The following is a 21,456-nucleotide window of genomic DNA, read 5'->3' on the forward strand; positions in this document are numbered from 1 at the left end:
GTTTGATTTTAAAACAATATGTACAATTGTACATTTTTCTTTAATTACAGCAGAATTGTCTTCGAAATGCGGTGCTGAGGGAATTGTTCCACTTGTGACTTGGTTTGTGGAAGTGTAGCTGCTTCCATATTTTTGTCAGAACAGCTGAGTAACATTACGTAAAGAGCTAATCTAAATCTTTACAGAAATGTCTGAACTATGTTGGTCTCTGTAATACTGGTAGTTTTCTGGGGCATTTCCAGGGTCTGCCCTTCCTTTGGACTTTTTACATACGTGAATTTTACAGTGCTTTTCTGCCCCTCAGCTAACAACCAAGTGTCTAGATGTTGTCTTCTGCTTTTTTTTTTTAATTTGAATTTCTGGAGAATAATAAATTCAGTTTGACTTTGTAATAACTGTGCATGATGTTGCCTCCTTTTCAGCTATGTCAGTAAAGCTGTGAAGCTTCCAGCAAGGCCTGGTTAATGCATTTCACTTCCTCTAGGCACTGCATGGAACAAGCTATTCAGTGTGATGCCACAGCCCTCCTTAGCAGCTTCAGTCCCCAGACTAAAATACAAGGTCATGCCCCTTAGATCCTACCTGCCACTAAGTACTGGAAAGTGGTACTAGAGGCACTGGAGAACCACCTTTTCTGTCCTCACATTGCCTCATGTCACAGAAAATAACTGAAAGGAGGAGGTTGTACAGCATAAAGCACTTAGATTTAGAACTCACCTTACAGACAGAATTTTGTTCATTAACCAACAAGTAGATTACAAAGGCCATAGCACCCCCGCTGGAATGACTCTGCTGCAGGTATGAGAGAAAGAGTTTGTTTTATTTGCACTTTAAAAATTTAAACATTCCCTCACTGCTTTTTATGCTTCAGTTGCATCATGCTTTAAAAATGAATGACCTCAAGCATACAGCAGCATTGTTTTTGTTGGGCTGTAGTCAGTAGCAAAAGGTACCCTCAGCAGATTTGAGAGACTGTTTTGCACATGTGAGGTGATGGTAGTTTATTTTTTCTAAGTGTTGCTCCACTGCATATTTTTAGTAGCTACATCTTACTGAAGCAAAAGAATGGGACAAATAGATATTATCACAGAAATAGCACTGTTACTAGCAGAACTGAAAAAAGAGAGAAGGCATGATGAACAGCCCAGAACAAGACATCTAGAAAAATGTTTATTATTAAAGAAGGTTGTGCTCTAGCAATTGCTACTTAGAAAAGCAGTGCCTCCAAGAAATACCTTTAATTTTACTCAACTTGAATAGGCTGGTAGGGTTTCATGATGTGCACTGACGAGAGAAATTAACTTGTATCTCCCTTTGAGCAGGGTTTTCTATTTATAACAAAGCCCCTTTTAAAATGCAGTCATAGAAGAAGTGCAGCTTATCTGATATTTTACCATTACCTTCCCAAAATGGATCACAGCTTTTGGCTGGGTAGTCCCTGTCTTCCATGAAGAGCACCAGGAACCTGTTTTCCCTCTCCCTGTTTTGTGGCTGCGGGCATGCTCTGCAGTTAGGTAGGAAGCAGTCCTTCTGGTGTGGCAGACAAGGCATTGGATGTGATGATCCACCCTGGGTTCTCACTACTGGGACTGTTTGACAAGGCGGAAGGCTTCTAGGAACTCGTTGAAGTCAATGTTTCCATCTTTATTGAAATCAATGCTGCGAACTAAGTCATTGATGCCATCATCTGTGAGTTCAATGTTCATGTGGGAGCTGAATAGCTTCCAGGTTTGGTGGAACTCCTCAAATGAGATGAGACCTGTGAGGCAGGAAGGCATAGCTACCTCAGCACAAGGCTGCCAGCACCTGCTTAGATTCACTGCCTGCTACCCTAAAGGAAGGAACTGACTTTCGGATGCTGCAACTAAAGTTCCTAGCATGGAGAACAATGGATAAAATAGGAAATAAAAGTGGCAAAGAGACACTGAGTGAGAACAAGAGAAAGACTTGTCTGTTCTGCTTCCCAAAGTGATTTGGTGGAGACAACTGCTCATGAGCAGGTAACTCAGAATCCAAGGACACTGCATTGCTATCCTTGCTCTCATAACCATTTTTTTCTGCTGATCTCCACCATAAAAAATAAATCTCAATTCCCTGCCTCAGCTGCACAATTCCTTTGAAATGCCTCATTTGTGGAAACATGCAATGATGTTACAGAAGCTCTTGAGGCAGTAACCCTCATGTAGGAAGGAAGAAGATACATGCCCTATACTCTATACCTATAAATCAAAATGCCTTAATAGATACTAAAGGAAGACCAAAAGTAGAATGGAATGTAACACAGTGACCAACACACTTCATACACCTCCTTACCTGAATGATCTCTATCTATGATCCTGAATATGGTCTCCAGGTTGGATCTGTTTCGATAGATAACTTCCAGCAGGCTTGACTGGATGTGCTGAAAGACAACATAGTCATGGCTCCTTCTACTCTTTTCAATAGCTCTGTATTACTGCTCTGAGCACTTGCTGTAAATCTCCTATAATTAAAAACATTTACGGCTCTCGGGAGTTGGCCAGCAATGCACTTTGCGTTGTGGATACGTTATGAATTTTGTGATGCCTCAGCCCTCTGTGCTACTGTGAATTACAGCACATCAGCAACTCGTCACTTCCAAATGGACCGCTTTCCCAGGCCAGCAGAGGAGGAAGAGACTCAAGCTTTTAACCACTGCAGTTGTTTCTGCTGGATGCAATCAGGAGAGCTGTGAGTCAGAGAATGGAATATCGTTTTCCCATTCAAAAACCCACATCCAAAACTAACTCTAGGCTTTTATCTCATATGTATCATCCATTTCTACTATGGAACAAGCATCTCTAGAATACTCAAATTCATGCAAGCACTTTGATGACCTCAGTATGGTTTTACAGGAACCATCCACTCTCCTAGCCTTTCCTGCCATACTTGGCCCCATGTGCTGAGATCTTGTGAGCTGCTCTGCTTTGACAGAAGGGGGCAAGCCCTTACCTCTTGGCTCCGCTGCTCCATGGCCAAATCATCAAGCCAGGACTTGTACTCCAGCATGCCATCTGCTGTGCTGCGCACCAGCTGTGGTCTCAGCATCCGCCACGGCAATCCCAGGCGCAAGACTGACTCCACCGCCGTCGCCCAGTTGCTCAGCGTGATCTTTCCTGTAAGGAAAAGGGAAAGCCATGGATACCGCTAGACCGGTGGCTGAAAACGCGTAAAGACTGTCAACCCCAGGTGCTGTATGGGGCCAGGCTAGAAGCCATCCCCAGAAGATCCGTTATGCCAAGCTGCAACACAGTTGGCACTAAAGAAAACTCTCAAGGTGCCCTGTTAGCTAGTAGGGTGATGGAGCAGTAACACAGCAAAAGCATTTAATGCTCTCCCTGCCACCAAAGCAAAAAACCTACAACAGCATGCATACCCAGCCTACTGCACTGCTGCCAGCAACGGCTCCGTTTCTCCATGGCACCCGTGAGCACTTCAGTACATGTAAAGGCCTTACACAGCTGTACAGACATCTGCCTACAGCAGCCACTGCACAGTACAAGTACTTTCTGCTCCCTCCAGCCTTGGCAAGCTTTTGACTACTGCAAAAAAATTAGGGCTGTGGAGCTGCAAACCTCTGAACACTGTGAACTTTGAGTATTTCATTACAAAGCTGCGGCCTGCATCCAAGTCTTTCCCTGCAGCTTGTGGCCTGCACATCTACATGAGTGTAGATGTGACCAAGGAACATAGAAAACCTCCCATTTTAGCAGCTGCTCTAACAGAGAAACTGAACTTCTGTGAACAATTTGACAGCCAGGGAAGGAATACCTGCACAAAGTTCTGCTGACTGTCGTGTCCCTGTTTCCTCCAAGACACGTACAGACAGATCCCCTCAGCTCAGTTAACTCTCCTGGCTGGTGCAAAAGCAGCCTGACAATTATGAACTCACAGCTCTCTCCTTAAGACTCTGACAGAGGTAGCTGGCACAGAAGGCATCACTCATTTTCCACTTCCAAGAGATTTTAGGCTCCAGGATTGCAGAGGTTTTAGAAACCACTCAGCCAAGTGACATGTGACAGATGTGTTCCAGGTCATTTTTTTCCAGTGCTTTCTCAGTACTCTTGTTCCAAAGGGTTCACCCTCTACCAAGTTTGAACTGCTACACATTAGGCTCATCACCTCTTGCTTCTCCTCCCACACCCTTTCATTATAATAAGGCATTAAAACAGAAAAGAGACCGAATAACAGCAAATGGACCAACACTGAGGCAAGAGAGCCTCCTACGTGTGACAGTTGCTGACAGCTATCAGTGAGGGGTCTCCCAAGCAAACATGCACTCAACTTATCCTCTTCCACTCCATCCCCCCAGAGAATTAACTCAGTGTCTCATGGCTCAGGTTTACCTGTGTTGTCTTTATCGTACACCTTGAATGCACTGATGAGGGCAGAGGTGTGAGCAAACAGCTTTTCCCGCAGGGCTCGAAAGGCTGACTCCTCTACTCTGCTGATTCTGAAGGATGCAGAAAAGAGAAAAGCATCTTAAGGATGTGCTATGAAGCGCAAAGGAAGCTGCACATCCCAGTCCTCCAGCCTGTCCACGAATTGCCCAGACCCTCACACAACGACCCTCCACAGCTACTGCTTCTCTGCAGCGCCCATGACAAGGCACTGCATACCTAGAGCAGCATTTCTCACAACTGATGCAGTGAATCCCTGCCAAAGCACAGAAACCACTGTCCTTGACTATATAAATTGCCAGCAGTTAGCTCAGGACCAGGGAAAAACAACCCATCATAGCAAACTTCCACAGTTGGTGTTCACCTGTTTTTGTTTACATATTTTTGTTTCAGTTGTTCTCTACCATGCCAGTCACATACACTTTTAGCAGCTGTGCAATTTTGTCAAGTAACAAAATGGAAAGGAACTTCAGGAAGGGTCAAAAGTTAAAACATGACATTGGAAAGAAAAGCTGGAAAATCAGCAGCCAGTAACAAAAAAAAACAAAACAAAAAAACAAAACAAAAAAAAACCATTTTGACCTTGTAATGCTCCCTCAATCGCTTTCTCCTTGTCACTTGTGAACATCCCTAGGTAATTTCTACACTAAGCTCAAGCCCTCCCTTAGGGCTATGATTTAGTACATGAAGTTATGAAAGTTCAGCTTTGGAGCCAAACTTTCTCAAAGCTCCCAAAGTGTTCCCTTTGGGAATTTTGACTTAGTGAATTCTCATCAACAAAAGCCTTGCCTTTGGGTCATGGTGAGGGTGTGGGCTGTCTTGTTTGCTTGGTACTGAACAAAATGGGGGACCAAGTCTGGCCCCAGCTTCACATAAGCTCCCCTGTTGCTGCCAATCTCATAATAGTTTGAGGCTGAAAATATGGTCAGTACCTAAAGAAAGATATTTACAGTCAGACTGTACATCCTCTATTATGCATATATAGGTATCATCATGAAAACAATGCAGTGATCCCGTCTGAAGTCAACAGATGATGAAAGAAACATGTATCACATGGAAAGCAAAGAGTGAGGTGAGAGTTCCTCAGGGGTGGTACCAGCCAAGCATCAACCTGGCCACATACTGGGCTTCTGCGGTTTCTCTGCACTCTCCCAGCAAATTTCCACCCTCCACTGCAGTGCGCATAGTGCCTCAGCCGAGGCCACTGAAGTCACCCTGAGATTTCTGAGAGCAAAACTTTACAGCAGCAGCTTATTAACACCTGTTTGGTATTTAATCTTCAGAAACAGCTGTTTTAAGTGCACGCAATTGCACAAATGAATTCAAGTCTTTTCTCACTTACAGCACAGGAATGTGCTTTGCCTGCATAACAGTGCTCCCCGACAGAGAAGCTGGCTCAGACTACCCCAACCTAAGTACTCAGCTGGGAGTATATTTCAGTAACTCCTGATATGGCTGCTCAATAATTTTATATATACCTAAAAAAAAGCCTACTACAAACATACACTGAAAGAAATATAAAGAGCAGAGACACGCCTCTTCAAACACTCTACGGTGGCAGGATGGAAAGCCAAGCGTCCTTCCACCACCTCCTCACCAACCTTCCGGTTGTGACAGAACTCATAGCCCTCTTGCTTGCACTCATGGGAGCGGATGAGGAACTGCAGGTTGTACTTCTCAAGGATCTTCCCTGTCACGTCAGGCCCAAAGTAGCAGCCACCACCTCGCACTGTATTTTCTCTGCATCCTTCCTGAGGCATGGGGTCACTCCAGAGAATGTCTAAAATCTGAAACAATCAGAACAGTTCCCTGAATTATGTGTACCCATTGACATTTACTAAGCAGATAACAGCACCATCTCTGCATCCCTGCTGGGACTGGTGCTGCTACCATAGTGCAGACATGTTTCCTGAATCACAGCTGAACCTCCATATTGCTCTGCAGGACTGTCACAGCCCTGAGCCGTCACACAAGTGACAATACTGTTAGCCCCAGAGCTACAGCCACACCCAAAGTGCCTGAGGAAGAGAGGTGTCCAGGAATGAGGCCTGATACAAGCTTTCCCTTTGCTCTTGCTGGATTTCAAAGAGCCTTTTCTGTCTTCTGCAGCTCAAAACATGTCCCAGGGCAAGTACACCCAGCAGATCCACAGACCAAGAGCAGGCTTAGTACTAAACTCCTTTGCACACCAGTCTGGATGTTCAGCAGCATCCGCTACTGTAAGTGCTGACTCAGTAACCACTATGTGGATTAAAGTTTAATCTCTTTAACCCTGACCTCAATATACAGCTTTACGTTGATAAGGTGTGTAATGCCAGGATGTCATATGCGATGTGTGGTGAGGGACAATGGTTTCACAGCACACAGAAGAGTCTCCCAAACAGACTGGTCCAACACAAAGTGGAAATCAAGTTCCCAGGATCTGAGAGCAATCTACTCACTGTACTGTTTGGATAAAACCAGAGAATCAGTCTGTTCTTAGTATACAAGATCACAACTCCCTTGTCAGAAACGACATGCTCACTCATTAGCTACAGCGCTGACCTCAAATATCTCATGCACACACTGCAAGTGATATAAGCATTGAGCTCTATGATCAGTCTTGCCTATTATTTATCTGCCCTGCAGGGAATCACAAAAACCTGTCACCCCAGTCTGTGCCTGAACAGTTTGATTTGAACAACAGGACAGTCCTATGCTGGGGAAAAATGCTGGAACAGAGCCTGGAAAGCCAAAAACCCAGTGAAGAGGCTGATGTGCAAGGCTAGGAGAAAGGCAATGGCAGAACAGCAGCTAGCACCAGTCACGCAGCCTGCATTCTTCTACAGATGTCTCATGCACAGCTCTTCACTTGCTAGTGATTCGTGCCATAGGTTGGGCTGGACATAGCACAACAATCTACCAAAATGTGCCCAGGGAGCAGAGAACAGAGCAGCTGGTCAAAAAACAGCAGAAAATCCATTAGCTCCTCTGATGGCACTTCAGCACTGACTTGCTCCTTAACTCCACTTTGCAAAGCAGCAAAAATGTCTTTGCAAAGAGGTCTGTGCACTGACCCACATGTTTCATAGCAAGATTCCTCGAAGGAACAGAGAACAAAGCTGCGGAAGGCACCAAAAGCAGAGCTTATACCACTCACCTGCTTCCACTCCTCTTGGCGAGTCCAGCACGGCCCATCCAAATCTGTTAAGGAGACCAAACTGGAGCAAGTGAGCTCCTCCTCCTCTGAATCACTGATGTCCACCAACTTGCGGCACCACTCGATTTGCTCCTGCACTGTCTGCCGGACCCACCTGGAGAACTCCAGCCTGTTGGCCATGCTGGGAGCCTGGGCTGGTCGGGGCTGTGATGGTAAGCTGGGCGTTGTCTCGTTCCCTGCTGGATCAGGCTCTGCTTGGTTCTCCCCATTTATCTCCTTTATTTCCACATTTCTGTTTGACTCTTTTCTTTTCTTCCCTCTCAATACAGAAATAAACTGAAAGAGGCGAGAGAGAAAGTACAGTTAGTCAAATGTCTTGGAAAGCCGGATCTCTAGCTCTAACACCTTCAATTAGCAATCTCTCAAGTGACCCAGGCCACTAAGCCTCAATTAGTTTTGCTGCTATGAAATGGAGATTAATTGTAGGAGGCTACTAGTGCCACTTGCTCAGATGTACCATTCTTGGTTTACAGCTGGGGCCACAAACTCAGCCTGAATACAGATTCATCTCTTCTTCATTGACTTTATGCTGCTCAGACATTTCACAAAAGATGGACTGCATGGAGTTAATCAGCACTTGGAACAAGGCAGCAGAATGAGGGAAAGACTAATGTAAGTAGGAAGTAGTATTTTCTCAACTAGCATGTATGATACAGGTAAATTAAATGACTTCTCACAATCCTTCTGGAAATCTAGTGTTCAAAAAAAAAAAAAAGGTTAATGAACCATGGGATGACAAAATCCTGTCATTGCTGTGTTATTACTGTCAACACCAGCACATCCATATAACTATGTAATTGTCCAGCATTTACCTGTCTACAATACTCTCAGCTTCGAGAAATCAGTAACGCTTCTTCCCTTCACATCTCTACACACACACACTACAGAAAGCCATGTCCTCCAAGACTGTACCCAAACACACTTTTTGACTACGAAGACCATCCTTTACGTTTCTCTTGTCAACAACCAAGCTGACATTCAGTGTAAGCTCTCCAACCACAAATCAGCAGCACAGATTTCTCATACAGCATCTAGGAAATAAAACCTACTTTGTTCCTTTGAATTTTCTCAAGCATGTCCAGGTCAGTGGTATCAGAGATGCCCCCGTGTATAACAAGGACCTTCTGATCAATCAGGGTGCCCAGGGGTAGCCAGCAGAATACATTCTGAATCATCTTCAGGATTTTCTTCCCATGCAACTAGGAGGACAGGGCAGAAAGGAAAAGATGAAGCATCGGGACTTCAAAGTCCACATCTCATGTACTGCAGAAGACATGAACACGTGCCTACCTTGTATTTCTGCATGACTTCCTTGGTGAAACCATACCTAAAGGAACAGGAGAAAGGAAGTTGAGTAAGATTTTGCAGTGACACCCTTGACATTGTCATCAGCCCTACAAGGAATCCATACCGTAAGTTGACCATGTGGTCTTCATGGTTCCCACGATTGAGATGAACTTCTTTTGGATATATCAAGAGGAAGGTGAAGAGGATGATGAGGATCTCAAGGGACTGTTTGCCCCTATCTACAAAGTCCCCGTTGAACACGTAGGACTTAGAAGGGGAAGGAAGGCCATTCTGTAAAAGTAAGGAGAGGTATTATGTTACGAGAGAGGTTTCCCCATGACCTTCATATATCTTCCCACCAGCTGCACACCCTCTCACTCCTACCCCAAGTAACCTTATAGAATAGATCCTAACTTATTTTTATCCTCTAGGCTTCCAGTGGCAAATGCACTGAAAAGTGAAAACACGGAGTCAGAAGGCGGTGCCATTGGTATTAGGACTTAAAAAAAAAAATGTTCACTGGCACTTCCCAAATGTATGTGTATAACTCAACAGTTCTCACAGATTTAAAAGTCAGTGAGGGAATAAGCTTCAGTTTTGTAAAGCCATTTAAATTGACCTGGAGAATTACACTTTAAGGGCCCAATTTGCAAATGCTTCTCAGTATGACCCATGTGATACCTCTCACAGTGTCTGGCCAGCCTCTTCCTCACCAAACAAGGTGCTTACCTTATAAAATATGAGGAACAAGTCATCCAGCTGGCCATGCAAGTCTCCTAACAGGCACAAAAAGACAAGTCACAGTGTGTTTACCTTTAACCAAAAAATATACGAATAACTAACTTCCTATGAAGTATCCCCTCTATAAATTAATGACCACTAAAATACTATAGGAAGTTCAAGGTTTGGCATAAAGTTCAAGGTTCCTGTTCCAATCCAAGCTGAAACCAGGCCATAACAGAGACTTGCTGCCTACAGATCAAATACAGCGTGCTAGGGTAAACCCAGATAGTTCAGAGAATGCCCCAGCTGCCTCTCAACACAACAAACATTTTACATGCAGACTGCATTTACGTTCTATAGTCATATAGTACCAATTCATATGTTTTCCATCCCTTCCACCTAAGAATTCTCCCCCAAGGACTGTGCAGTGCTTTCCCACTCAGACGTACCACACACGGTGACCTCCTCACTATAGCAAGTGGAGACATGACTGATGTTTGGCAATTGCTTGAGGTGCTTCCTGGTCTCATGTAGAAGGTTTAAGACATAACGAGCATGGAGCTGCTACTAGGAGAAAGCGAAGGAATTAAAGCAGGAAATCAGTGACTTCCAAGCACCAACACAGCTGTCTACAAAGCCCGCAAGGGCCCTCTGCCATAGCCTGGATGGAAGACTCACACAACTTTCACTGTGACAGCAGTCACAGCTTGCAAACAAGACAACACAAATACCAGGCAAAAGCAGCTCCACCTTGGCATCAGCAAAGGTGGCAACACCACCCAAAAGCCCTCACACCCTGCAGTTGATGCTATCCACTAGGCAGCACCATCCCCTGGAGCAGCAGAAATTCCAGACCAGTATCGCAGGTAAGAAGCTGCTTTCTTCTGCGTTTTTCTTTGCTTTCTCCACATTAAGTCAAGTTTTAAGCTGCCAGGTGATCTGCACAAGTATGTTTGCCTGAGGCCACTGAAAAAGCATTTAACAGGCTCCAGAGAGTTTGTTTTAAAAGTCTTGTTTTGTTTGGGTAAGGGAGGCTTTGACTCATTTTGCTGTCCAGCATATTGACTGAGGGATGTAAGGAGAACACTGCAATTATACAAGGATTTCTCTTGTTAGGATTGCAGAATTGGAAATGGACTTCTTGGTCAAAAAAACAAACAAACCCACAGTTTTAGACCTTCGTTCCTCCCCTCCCCCCCCCCCCCTTTTCAAGTATATTTTTCCCATGAATCATATATGCATGGCAAAAACAATTTTTATCAATTCTTTCCACTTGGGCCATCCTATACATTTTTACAAATACAGGCATTGCAACAACAACAAAAAAAAAAAAGAGAGAGAAAATGTTCCAACATGGACTACTGTGGGTTTTTTTTTCCTTTAAAATGAAGCTAAAGGTTAATACTGGCACATACCTACAAAGATTTTGCAGTTTGTTAGAACTGCATTTTCTGAAATGAAAGAAGTTTGCACTGTAAAATACCTACAGATCATTTCTACCCCCTTGGCTTAACAGCCTGCCAGCTGCTCATATTCAAATTAGCTTAGCTGCTGTTAAGTCCGAACACAAAACACCTGTCCCACACCTCTGTATGCAGAAGGGGAAAACGTGGTTCCTTTTGGCATCCTTACTTGTTTTTGTTTGAAAGCTTCCAGCAAGGCAGTCGCATGGTCAGGAAGGAGTGGGAAAGAGAGATGGGGTCCAGTGTAGGAGTCTGGCACCTCCAGGGATTCGTAGTCGCAGTACTTCTCCAGCTCTGCCTCTTTGAAGCTTTCTCCACTTAAGAACATGCGACTGATAAAATCCCCTGGATGGCAGATTGGTTGGTTTGATTGTTTATTTAAAAAGAAAGAGACGAGGAAAGGTTAATTTGACTCAATACACCTTTCTTGTATTTTGATAAAGACAAACTGTTGCTCAGGCTAGAGCAGCAGCAGAGGCGAGCTCCTGGTCTGACACCAATACAGAATTTGGAGTGAGGAAGAGGCTGCTAGATTCAGTCAGTGTGCTATGCGTCAAACAGTGCTGGCAGCTGCACCAGTTTCTACAAAAGTGTGGGTACTGGTTGCCATGGTTAAGTGAAATGTTATTTTCAATGACAAGCACAACTGTATAATGAGGAACTGTTTCATATGTCATACTGCTTTTTTCTAAGCCTGCACCCACTCACATACTCAGTATTGCCCAAATTTGTATAAATATGTGTGGTTTTTTTGCATTGCCGTAAGACGTCACAGCCCACCTCAAGCAACAATTGTGCTATTTTGTATAGACACTGAAAAAATGTTTCTTCCTTGACAGGGCTTTGCTTTAAAATATATTGGGTTGCTATGAGAAAAAAGGGTGCCAGATTGAAAGGAAGGAATGAGCACTTCAGCAGGTTATGGCCAGCAATGTGAATAGTTAATTCTGACACGTCACCATCAGATTTCAGTCCTCAGTTCATTAGCAAGTTCCCAGCACTAGGATATAATGCTCACTGCAGATTCAGAAAGTTACTGGATTGGCTACAACAGCACTTCTTTCCCCAGACAATTACACATGAGAGACTAAAGACAAGTAACATAGATACTCTGGAGCACAGTTCCCTAGATATAGATTCTCGTACCTTCAGAAATGGATTTTGCAGAGCGCTGGCTACCAGGGATCACTTTAAAAAGGGCAGATTTCTAATACTGTTCTTAGAAAACATACTGAGGTTTTATTGCCCCTGCCAGCTCCTAAGGAGTAGGAATTGCCCCATATCCCTTGCACAGCTCTGACAGCTTCCATGTAATTAGCTCTCTATGCAGTTTTCTGGTGCCTTGCCCTCCCCTTGCTATCCTGAAGGGCCAGCACTGGACAACAAATACAGGGTGCAGCCTTCTGAGCTGCTGCTGCCCCATCTCCAAAAAGCATATACAAACTTACTTTCTTTACTGCTGCTTGGTGTGAAGTTGTCCATGAGGTAACTGAAGAAGTTGTGAAGCTGCAAGAAGAGAGAAAGCCCATCATCACTCACTCTGGAATATCCCCAGCGCTCACTGGAAATTCTGCAGAGTGGCAAGTTAACATCATCTTCTTTCTGAGAATATCATCCTTGCCCTTCTCATGTTGTCTTGCAAGTACAATAAATCAAGCTATACCTATTTTGTACTGTTTTTCCTGTAACAAAGTAAAAGTAGTAGCTTTCCCTTCAGCCATACACATGGAAGAATACCCCTAAGCCCTCTCCCTCCTTGTCAGAAAGGCAGCTATAGAAGAGAATATTAAGTAGAATTAAAGCAATCAAATGAGGATTGCCTCTTGTGTTCAGACTCAGGAAAGCGTTTATGATGTTAAATGCTCCTTATGGGTTTGTTTCAAGATTCATTCCATAGGGTTATATCACACAACCAGGCAGGAAATCTTTTAAGTAAAAAAAGAGGCAGGAAACTCAGCCCTTGGCCCACTGAAGCACTTGCAGGGCTAGCAGCCAGTAGCCAGAAACACATGGCACAACCAGCACCTGCTTGGCTGAGAATTCAGAGAAGAGGCTCTGCCTACCAGAATGACTAATAATGGCAGCCCAGGAACGTTCTCTAAGAGGAAAGAGAGAATAAGCTCCCTAGGAGACAGAGTTCACTAAATAAAACCCAAAAACCAAACAAATAAAACTCCATACCCACAATAACAACCCCCTCTAAATTTAATACAAAGTTGAGTAATCTTCATGTGTCAAGAATTTCACATCTTCCTTAATACATGATGTTTCCTCCCTAGACTGCTCCATCCTCCTTTCCTTGGCATCTTACCTTGATCTGATCCTGCTCACAGGCGTACTCAATGGATTGAAAGATTCTCCAAGTGCATCGTCGGCGCATTTCCAGGCGAGCAACATAGCGCCGATACCATCTTTGGATCAGAACAGCTGCCTTGAAAGCTAGGGAACAAAAGCAGAACCAACCTGCTGAGCTTCAGTGGCTGCACCAGCTGAGATACCCTGCTATGCTCCTTTCCTGACCCTCACTACTGAAGAGGGACCTTTCTCTTCTGGGAGCAAGTTTTCAGAAAAAGTTTTCTGATGCCTAAACATTAAGTATAACAGAACACCCACATCTTTTCGCTCTGTTTCAAGAGGTGATCTCAACCTGCCCAAACAGAGACCTCTGAAGTGCTTCTAACCATCACTGCCAGTTCTTCAGCACCAATGTTAACAATTTACTGCTGCCTGCACGTCTAAATACATTCTTCAGCATCAATAGACAGCTTAATCTCTTTCTATCTACTGTCATCATTTTCACGTCCCCCTTACAGCATACATATGTGGGCTTCAGTAAACCAGACATTTGACTGAGGCCACACAAAATGTTGGAGAACAAAACAAGACACAGAGTCCCTTTCCAGAGCCTTAAAACTATAGGTTTTACCTCCCTTCCTCTAAGCCAAATAAATACCTTAGCTTCTACAGTTTTGGTCAAACTTCAGAACTGATCTGTGTTAGCGTAAATGTTTCATTATCTTGGAGTAAAATAAAGAGAAAGGAGAAAACTAGCTCTTCATCTGCTTAACGACACAGAATGAATGAAAGGCCAGGAGTTTCCAGGTCTCTGGTCATGGTTCAGTCCACAGCCAGCACTGGCACCAGGCTCTTCCCTCCAAATGATGGTCACATGACCTGGTGTTTAAAACATAATTCCTCTGCATTTCTCCAATTCCAGCAATTTTCATTAAGAGATCAGATGGGCTGTGTGCTTTAAATAAAGTATATTGTTAAAATTTCCATTTACTTTGAGTTCTGCAGCAGAACATTATGTATCTGTAGGAACACTTAATCCACCTTAGCTGATCTCATCACCATTTGGGCTGCCTGGTTACTTACATCGCCTTTTACTACTTAGCATCTGTTTTTATCAGGCGCTGTTCCATTTTGTTCACATCTAGAGCCCTGCATTTAAAGCATTTCCTAACAGAGCTTCTTTGTATCAGCTTCAGCTAGGGGAGGGACAACTGCTCTGCCTAGAGACTGGCCCCATTATCAAATGGAGACTACAGTTAGCCTGCTGCAGAAGCTTGTATTCCCTTGGCATGTGGTCTGTGAGAGCTGTGTTCACCAGAGCAGGAACAGCAATGGGGTGCATGGAGTGGAAAACCTTGACTGAAACCTCTCACCCTTGCCCCAAAGGCTGCTAAGTTCTGGCAAGAGACACAGACAACACATTCAATTAATTGTCTCGTATTAATTATGTAAACCTCCTATGTACTTCAGCATGAAACATTACTTGACCTTTACCTGAAGATATTCTGATGGCTTACGTATTGAATATAAGAATCCTTCTAATTTATGCTACTGTAAAACCACTAGGAATTGCAAAACACAGCAAGGGAAGAGCTGTTGCAGTTGTACAGACGAGGAACTGAGTCACAGTGTAGGCACGGACGAGGAAGTAAGATTTGGTTAGCCTTAATTCAAGAATAACTTGTGTTAGTCTTTGGGCAGAAAAAGTGCCTTCCAATCTGCTGGGCTGTGAGCAAATGAAAAAAGGCTGACTGTTTTTTCTGCAGTTTGTGTTCATCTAATGCTACCTTTTCAAGCCTCCTTTACAACAGCCTCCACACTAGCTGCCTTACCTTCTCTACAGCAATGTGGCTCGCACGCAGCCAGAACCATAGTCACAATCACTCTCTAAAATAAATAACTTCTAAATACGTTGCATTCCCCTAACATGGGATACAACATCCGAGTACTGCAGCAAGAGTCAGGCATACTTCAAGTGTATCCCAAGCAGAAACTGGTAGTTATGACTCCACATGTATAAATGAAAACCAGATCCTTTGAAATATTAAAATCTATTTTATGAGAATCCAAGCAGTAAACTGAATCTCACCTCATCACGGAAGCTGAAAAGCATTGACAAAGTGGCAGCACTTGAACTCAGCTATGCCTGTTTATGCTAGCACTATAGTTCGCAAATCAGCTGTCAACAAATACTGTCTTCTTTCTCTGAAACCATTTATAACCAAAGCAACTGTGCCCCAAAAATTATCTTGCCAAGTCTCCTGCATGGAAAGTGCCAGCAGAGTATGATTTCTTTAGAAGACACTGCAGAAATACAGGCAGATAGCTAGAGCTAATGTTTCTGCTTTCTAAGTCCTGCTACCCTAACACAGTCTTTAAACAGGAGGTCCACCAGAAGCAGCAGCGTGCTATCATCTATCACCCTGACAGCATGTGAGGTTACAACACTCACATTAGCCAGAAATTGATTAGTTTGTCTGATGTTAGTTCCAACAGGACTGCTTTTTGCTGCTTCCCTTCTGGTCAGATTTGGATTGATTATCTGAACAGCTGGTATTTTCTCAAGCCTAGTATGGGTCTTCCGCATGACATCTGAAATTCCTCATCATAGGACATGTCTGAAAGACATAACCTCCCCTCAGTACTATCAAGAAAAATTAGTAATCTGGAAAAGAAACACATTCACCACAACCTTCCAGCAGCAGGTGCAGCAGCAGACAGGAAAAGGTTACATTTCAAAGAATCACTCACCATTTTCAGACTTCTGTAGAGAGTACTTGTAGTTGGCATTTACAGAACTACCAGATCCCATGTTTTCCAGCTGGTACTCCTAGAATGCAACAGACTGGCCCAGTATCACCAAAACCACACGAGAGATGCAGGAAAGCATTTGATCAGAATCCAAACTGCTGCAACATGTCCCTCAGTGCTGAGTCTATAATTAAATATATGAACACTTATTAAGATCAACAAGTGTATGTCCTGTCTTGTGCAGAAGTACCTTTTCTGCTAATAGGTATTTCCAGCTACTTTGTTGTCTTTTAGACCATCTGACAGGAGGATTCCTGTCTTACTGTTTCAAATTTCAAGTCAGCTGTATGAATAGGAATAATTCCGGCACCTTTCCCAATTACATAAAAATATCAGAGATTACATATCTAGTTACTGTAATCGTTCAGTAGGTGTATAACTCAGGCATTTGTGTCTTCACACAATGCTCCACATGCTTAATGTTAGGCTCCTAAACTCTTAGCGATATGGCTGTCTTTGATGCGATCCTTCATTTCAAATGCTACCAGAAAATAAGCACGATTGAGCTCTGAGAACAGACATCAGCTCCAAATCCTAATGCTACCTCTTCCCTCACTCATGCGCAGCTAAAGCACCTGGATAAAGCAAAAAGTGCTAAAATACTCCATGATTGCATATTGGAGGCATTTGTATAGCGCATAGAAAAAAAGTTAAGTTTTTTGATATTGAAGCATCAAGGTAATTAAATTGATTCAGCAACACTTAAGTATCTGCAAATATTCATGCATAAATCCATCTATGAAGAATAACTTTCATTATGAGGGACGAACGCACATATGGTATTTAAATCTATTTGCAGTTCCACAGCATGAGGGGAGATAAGTCTAATAAAGTAACAATTAGCTATCATAAGAAAATAATCAGCTTTGTTAAATAAACACTGCTTTTCTTCACCTCATGGAGCTGCTTGAGTGCGGGGGCGTATGATACCATCAGCTACTCAGATCCTGGCCAGCATCAAGGGACAGGACAGCCAGATTTGTGTTAACCTCACTGCTTGCTCTGTTCAGAGCAAAAGGATCCCATTTCAAGAATAGGCCAAAATTCGGAAACCTCTCACTCTGAGGACAATCAGAGTGCCTTCCACTGTCAGACATTTCCTCTGGGAGGGGGTGGGGGGGAGTAGGAAAAATAAAACTCCATGTAGTACTGCTACAGTAGTTCCACGCTATATCACAAAAGATTTTAAAGTTTCTGAGTTTGTTGTTTTTGTTTACTTGTTTGCTGTATTTTTGGGTTTTTTTTTTGACCCAGAACTGGATATATGGGGAGAATGCTAAGAAAGGAAAGGAAGGAAAAAATCACCTATATCAACGCTAGGTCTGGTGCTAGCAGGAGACCACATCTCAAAGGCTTCTGAAGGGTCAGAGCAGTGGGACTGCAGAGGCACTTCTTCCCACTAGCGGAGGGAAAATCCCTTCTCCTTTTCTTACTTCCAGCAGCCCTTTTGCCTACGTCATTCTCTTTCTACCTAGCCCACATCTTTCCTCTCAAAATAGCTACAGATCGGCAGAAACGCTAATTGAAGGAACACATCCGGTGTTGTGTAAGGTATGCGTGCACTCTTTGCTCAGGGAAACGATCCATACTGAACTAAATGTCAGCACAGAAAGTTTCTAGATGGATAAAGTGCTTAAGTTCTCTGTCCTGCCCAAAATGCTGAACTGCACAACGCCATCTTCACGCTGTACAGATGATGCAACAGGAGAATACTTTACAATGTTCCTAACAAAATACCACTCACTCTACTTCTACTCTAACACCATTATTTATTATCAGTGCCATAAATGGCCTGAAATCACTGCAAATTATGCCCAAATACATCTGGTGCTTGATGGCATTTATGTTCCATAACGCAGTTACTCGGACAGCTTTTCAGATTATTAACTACTTAAGAGGACAACTGCACACACAAAAAAAATCCAAAGCTCTAGCAATTAAGGCTCTTACTCGTCACCTCCTATATGAGACATCCCATTTCAGGAAAAACAGATTTTCAAGCACAGAATTTCTACATGTAGACTTAGAATTCCCATATGGATATTCAAACAAAAGTGTCTTTGCAAAGAGACATATCTGAAGATTTCAGTAATTATGAGCTATCCAGAGAAACAACAGTATGAACGATTTGCGCTAGAAACAGACATCTCCAACCATCTCCACTCACTGCATTCTGGTATACATGGCAGAGCGGTCTGAAATAGCACAGCACAGGTCCCTTTTAGATGAAATGACACCAGAGGACATGCTCTGGCTACTAAATGGGAGCAGTTAGTTCACAGGAGCAGATTCAGGCCAGTTCCAAGAAAAAGCCCTGAAACACAGCTAGTGTGGCCAGCTGTTCCTCCGCAGCACAGGTCAACACAAGCTGTGTGCCAAGCTCCATCTCAGGAACCTGACGCTACCAGACTCAAAGGAAGCTGGATGCTTTAAAGATACCTTTAAAAATACCAGCATGAGAAAAATTCCTTTTTCAGGAGCTAGAACACTGTCAGATCAGTTTAAAAAAAAAAAACAAAAACGAATGTATTTTAAGTAAGCGCTCAAGTACAGAAATAGGCACCTACAACACGTTCAGGGGTACTGCCTATTTGTTCTGATAAAATATGACCTTGGGTATGAGATCACTTTTGGAGACACAAAATAAAACTCTTTTCCCTGCTTCCAGCGAAACAAGACAACCAACTCAACCATTTGCTATTTGCACAGCCGTACTTTAAGGATGAGTTCCGGCCATCCAAATGGAGGGATGATCGAGTGTTAGGAGCACCTGCAGAGTTCTCCTACCTACTTCTCTTATTTATTTAAAAGGTCTCTCTCAAGCCATTCCTGGAGCCAGCAACTTTAACTTTGTTGCTTCAGATTCTTCTGAGTGCCCCAGCCTGAGCAAAGGAGTGCAAAGCAAGAAATCAAAGAATCCAAAGGAATGAAACCTGCTTCAAGGGTAGGAAGAGTAAGGAAGAAATGGAGCCAACCCAACTACTCAGCACCTCTGATCCTTCCTAATCCACCCCACAGTTATATATACCCCTCCTATACCTAAAACCCTGTTTCAAAGAAAAGGTAGCCCATAAAATGCAGCCTGAAAGAACCAATAACAGTGGCACTGCCTCAAATATAGGCTGCATATATATTTGAGATAAAATGATGCATATGTGAAACAGCTGGCTCCCTATTCCTTGTCTTGTTCTTCCCATTGTTCCCCTCCTGCAGAGATGCTGAGATTTTCTCTGGCGCACTCAGGAGTCTTCTGAAACAGGCTTTCTGCACTTGTTTTGAGAAGCTGCAATACATTCATATGGCTTCAGCTTGTGACTCTCCCCTGGGATGCAGTGCTGCATAGAGCATCCTCTACCAAACATATGCTAAGTAAAGCAGGTGATGAGCCCTCATGTATGCACTTACACAAGGACAGAACTAAAACACCAAAAAATGCATGGACTGAAAAGCTCCACGTGGATATAGACAACTAACAGAACAGCAAAGCTCAGTGCCTCAGCAGAAGATCAGACACTGAGAGGAGATGCCCTTTTCCTGTTCACCAGAGTCAGCACTGGAAAGGCAGGAGAAACATCTAACAGCTGTAAACCACGTGCATTTCCCAAGCCATGGGATAATATATTTGATTTTGCAACACAAGCTGCTGACTTGTTTAATACTACCTTATGATCTAATAACACAGAAAAGCTAATAAAGGAAAACGTGCATAAATCCATGTGTCTCAATTAAAGAAAAATCTACAAAAAAAACCCACAAACAAACAAAACATGCAAACAAATTACCAGTCCAAAACAGCAACAGCAAAAGCCTAAGTAAATTTCTGGGTTTACTGCAAGTATTAATTTAATCATTTCAAAACCAAAGCAAGTGGCATCATTTTGAATCAAATTCTATGCACTGTAACATTACTGAACTTGTCCAGATTACAGATCTGTGCAGGATCTGGGGCTCCACCCCTGTGAATCAAATGCCTCCCGGTAAGGAACAATAGGCTGCTCCAGCACATGGAGCTGACATCAAAGCAACACATTTGCTGACTAAGACAACACATTTTCCATATCACGTGCACAACTGAGTCCCCACTTGCACATTTTACAGACATTTAGACAACTTAGGGAAGAGACGAACAGAATCTGGAAGGCAATAAGACAACAAAATGCACTCACTGAAAGTTTACTAGGAAGGAAACAGCGAAAGAGAGATGTGAAACAAAATTTAAGTTCCACTAGTAGAAAAACAACAACGTGACACTTAGAAGCCACCAACGAAATAAATTCAAATAATTTCCACAAGAATAAAAACGCTCACTAGCGCTAGAGAAAGTGATGATCCTTCCTTTCCCTCCTAGATTAAATACTCACGTCCCACGTGTACATCACACTCAGCACTGCTTGTAGCTGGAAACAAGATGGTGAAACTTGGTTTATTTTATACATGCACTGAACTCTGCATCTGCACAGTTACAGCAATGCCAAAAAAGAGAACTTAGAAAGTCCCAACCATAGATTTACACAGCTTGACATATAAAAAGGACATTTCACCTCAAACTACGGGTGCCAAGTGACTACTTCTGAACACAAAACACTGTTACAGAGAAAAGAAAAATAAAACTTACCTTGCCACCAATAGCTATCTTAAGGACTTACTAAAATATACACAAAAGAAGCTTGCTCTCCACTTTTTTTTTTCTCCTGCTTATATAATCACCATTCAGTAACAAAGTGATCAATAATTTCTGATTTACTTGGTTACAGATTCATAAACTCCTCCTTGGAGATCTAAATAATGAAGTAAGATGTTCCCTTAGGCATGCAGCAGAAACTGCCATTGCCTTCAAGAGCTGCACAATAAAACACATGTGCTGTTCTGCAGGGAGTGCAGATCCTTCGATTTACTTACTGCACAGTTGTTCTGAGCAGCCTTAAGAATCTTCTCTCATGTGATGCTTAAGAAAGGTTACAGGTCTGAAATGGATTAGGATTACTAAAGAGGATTAGGAATGAGAAAGACAGTACATTGGCCTCTCTCATCTTAAAGAATGAGCTCTTACACACTTTCAAGATGCCTTCTGTTAAGTGCAAATTTCTCAAAGAAAAAGAAATAAACATTTCACCTGTTCTCCATGTTGAGCTAAAAGTCTTTGTGACCTTATAGCTAGGGAGTCTGGACTGCAGAAACAAAAGAACAGAAGAAGCAAGAGTAATGTCACTTAGTTTTCATTACTTATCAATTCTGTAATAAAACTGAGCTTGAGAAAGCA

The 21,456-nt window shown here is 43.0% G+C and overlaps 1 protein-coding gene across 1 annotated transcript; it reads right to left on the reverse strand.

Annotated features, from left to right (window-relative positions):
* PPEF2 (protein phosphatase with EF-hand domain 2) lies at positions 174 to 21,456 on the reverse strand. The gene is made up of 16 exons (XM_021394222.1): positions 16,137 to 21,456; positions 13,402 to 13,529; positions 12,539 to 12,596; positions 11,260 to 11,435; positions 10,077 to 10,191; positions 9,634 to 9,680; positions 9,029 to 9,195; positions 8,908 to 8,944; positions 8,667 to 8,816; positions 7,558 to 7,893; positions 6,020 to 6,205; positions 5,208 to 5,350; positions 4,365 to 4,471; positions 2,971 to 3,134; positions 2,314 to 2,401; positions 174 to 1,759 (listed from the first exon to the last, which is right to left on the reverse strand). Exons 1-16 carry the CDS (start codon positions 16,195 to 16,197, stop codon positions 1,581 to 1,583), a joined length of 2,142 nt encoding a protein of 713 aa, XP_021249897.1. The 5' UTR covers positions 16,198 to 21,456; the 3' UTR covers positions 174 to 1,580.

Source organism: Numida meleagris, chromosome 4 (genome assembly GCF_002078875.1).
Source record: "Numida meleagris isolate 19003 breed g44 Domestic line chromosome 4, NumMel1.0, whole genome shotgun sequence".
NCBI classification, from domain to species: Eukaryota; Metazoa; Chordata; class Aves; order Galliformes; family Numididae; genus Numida; species Numida meleagris.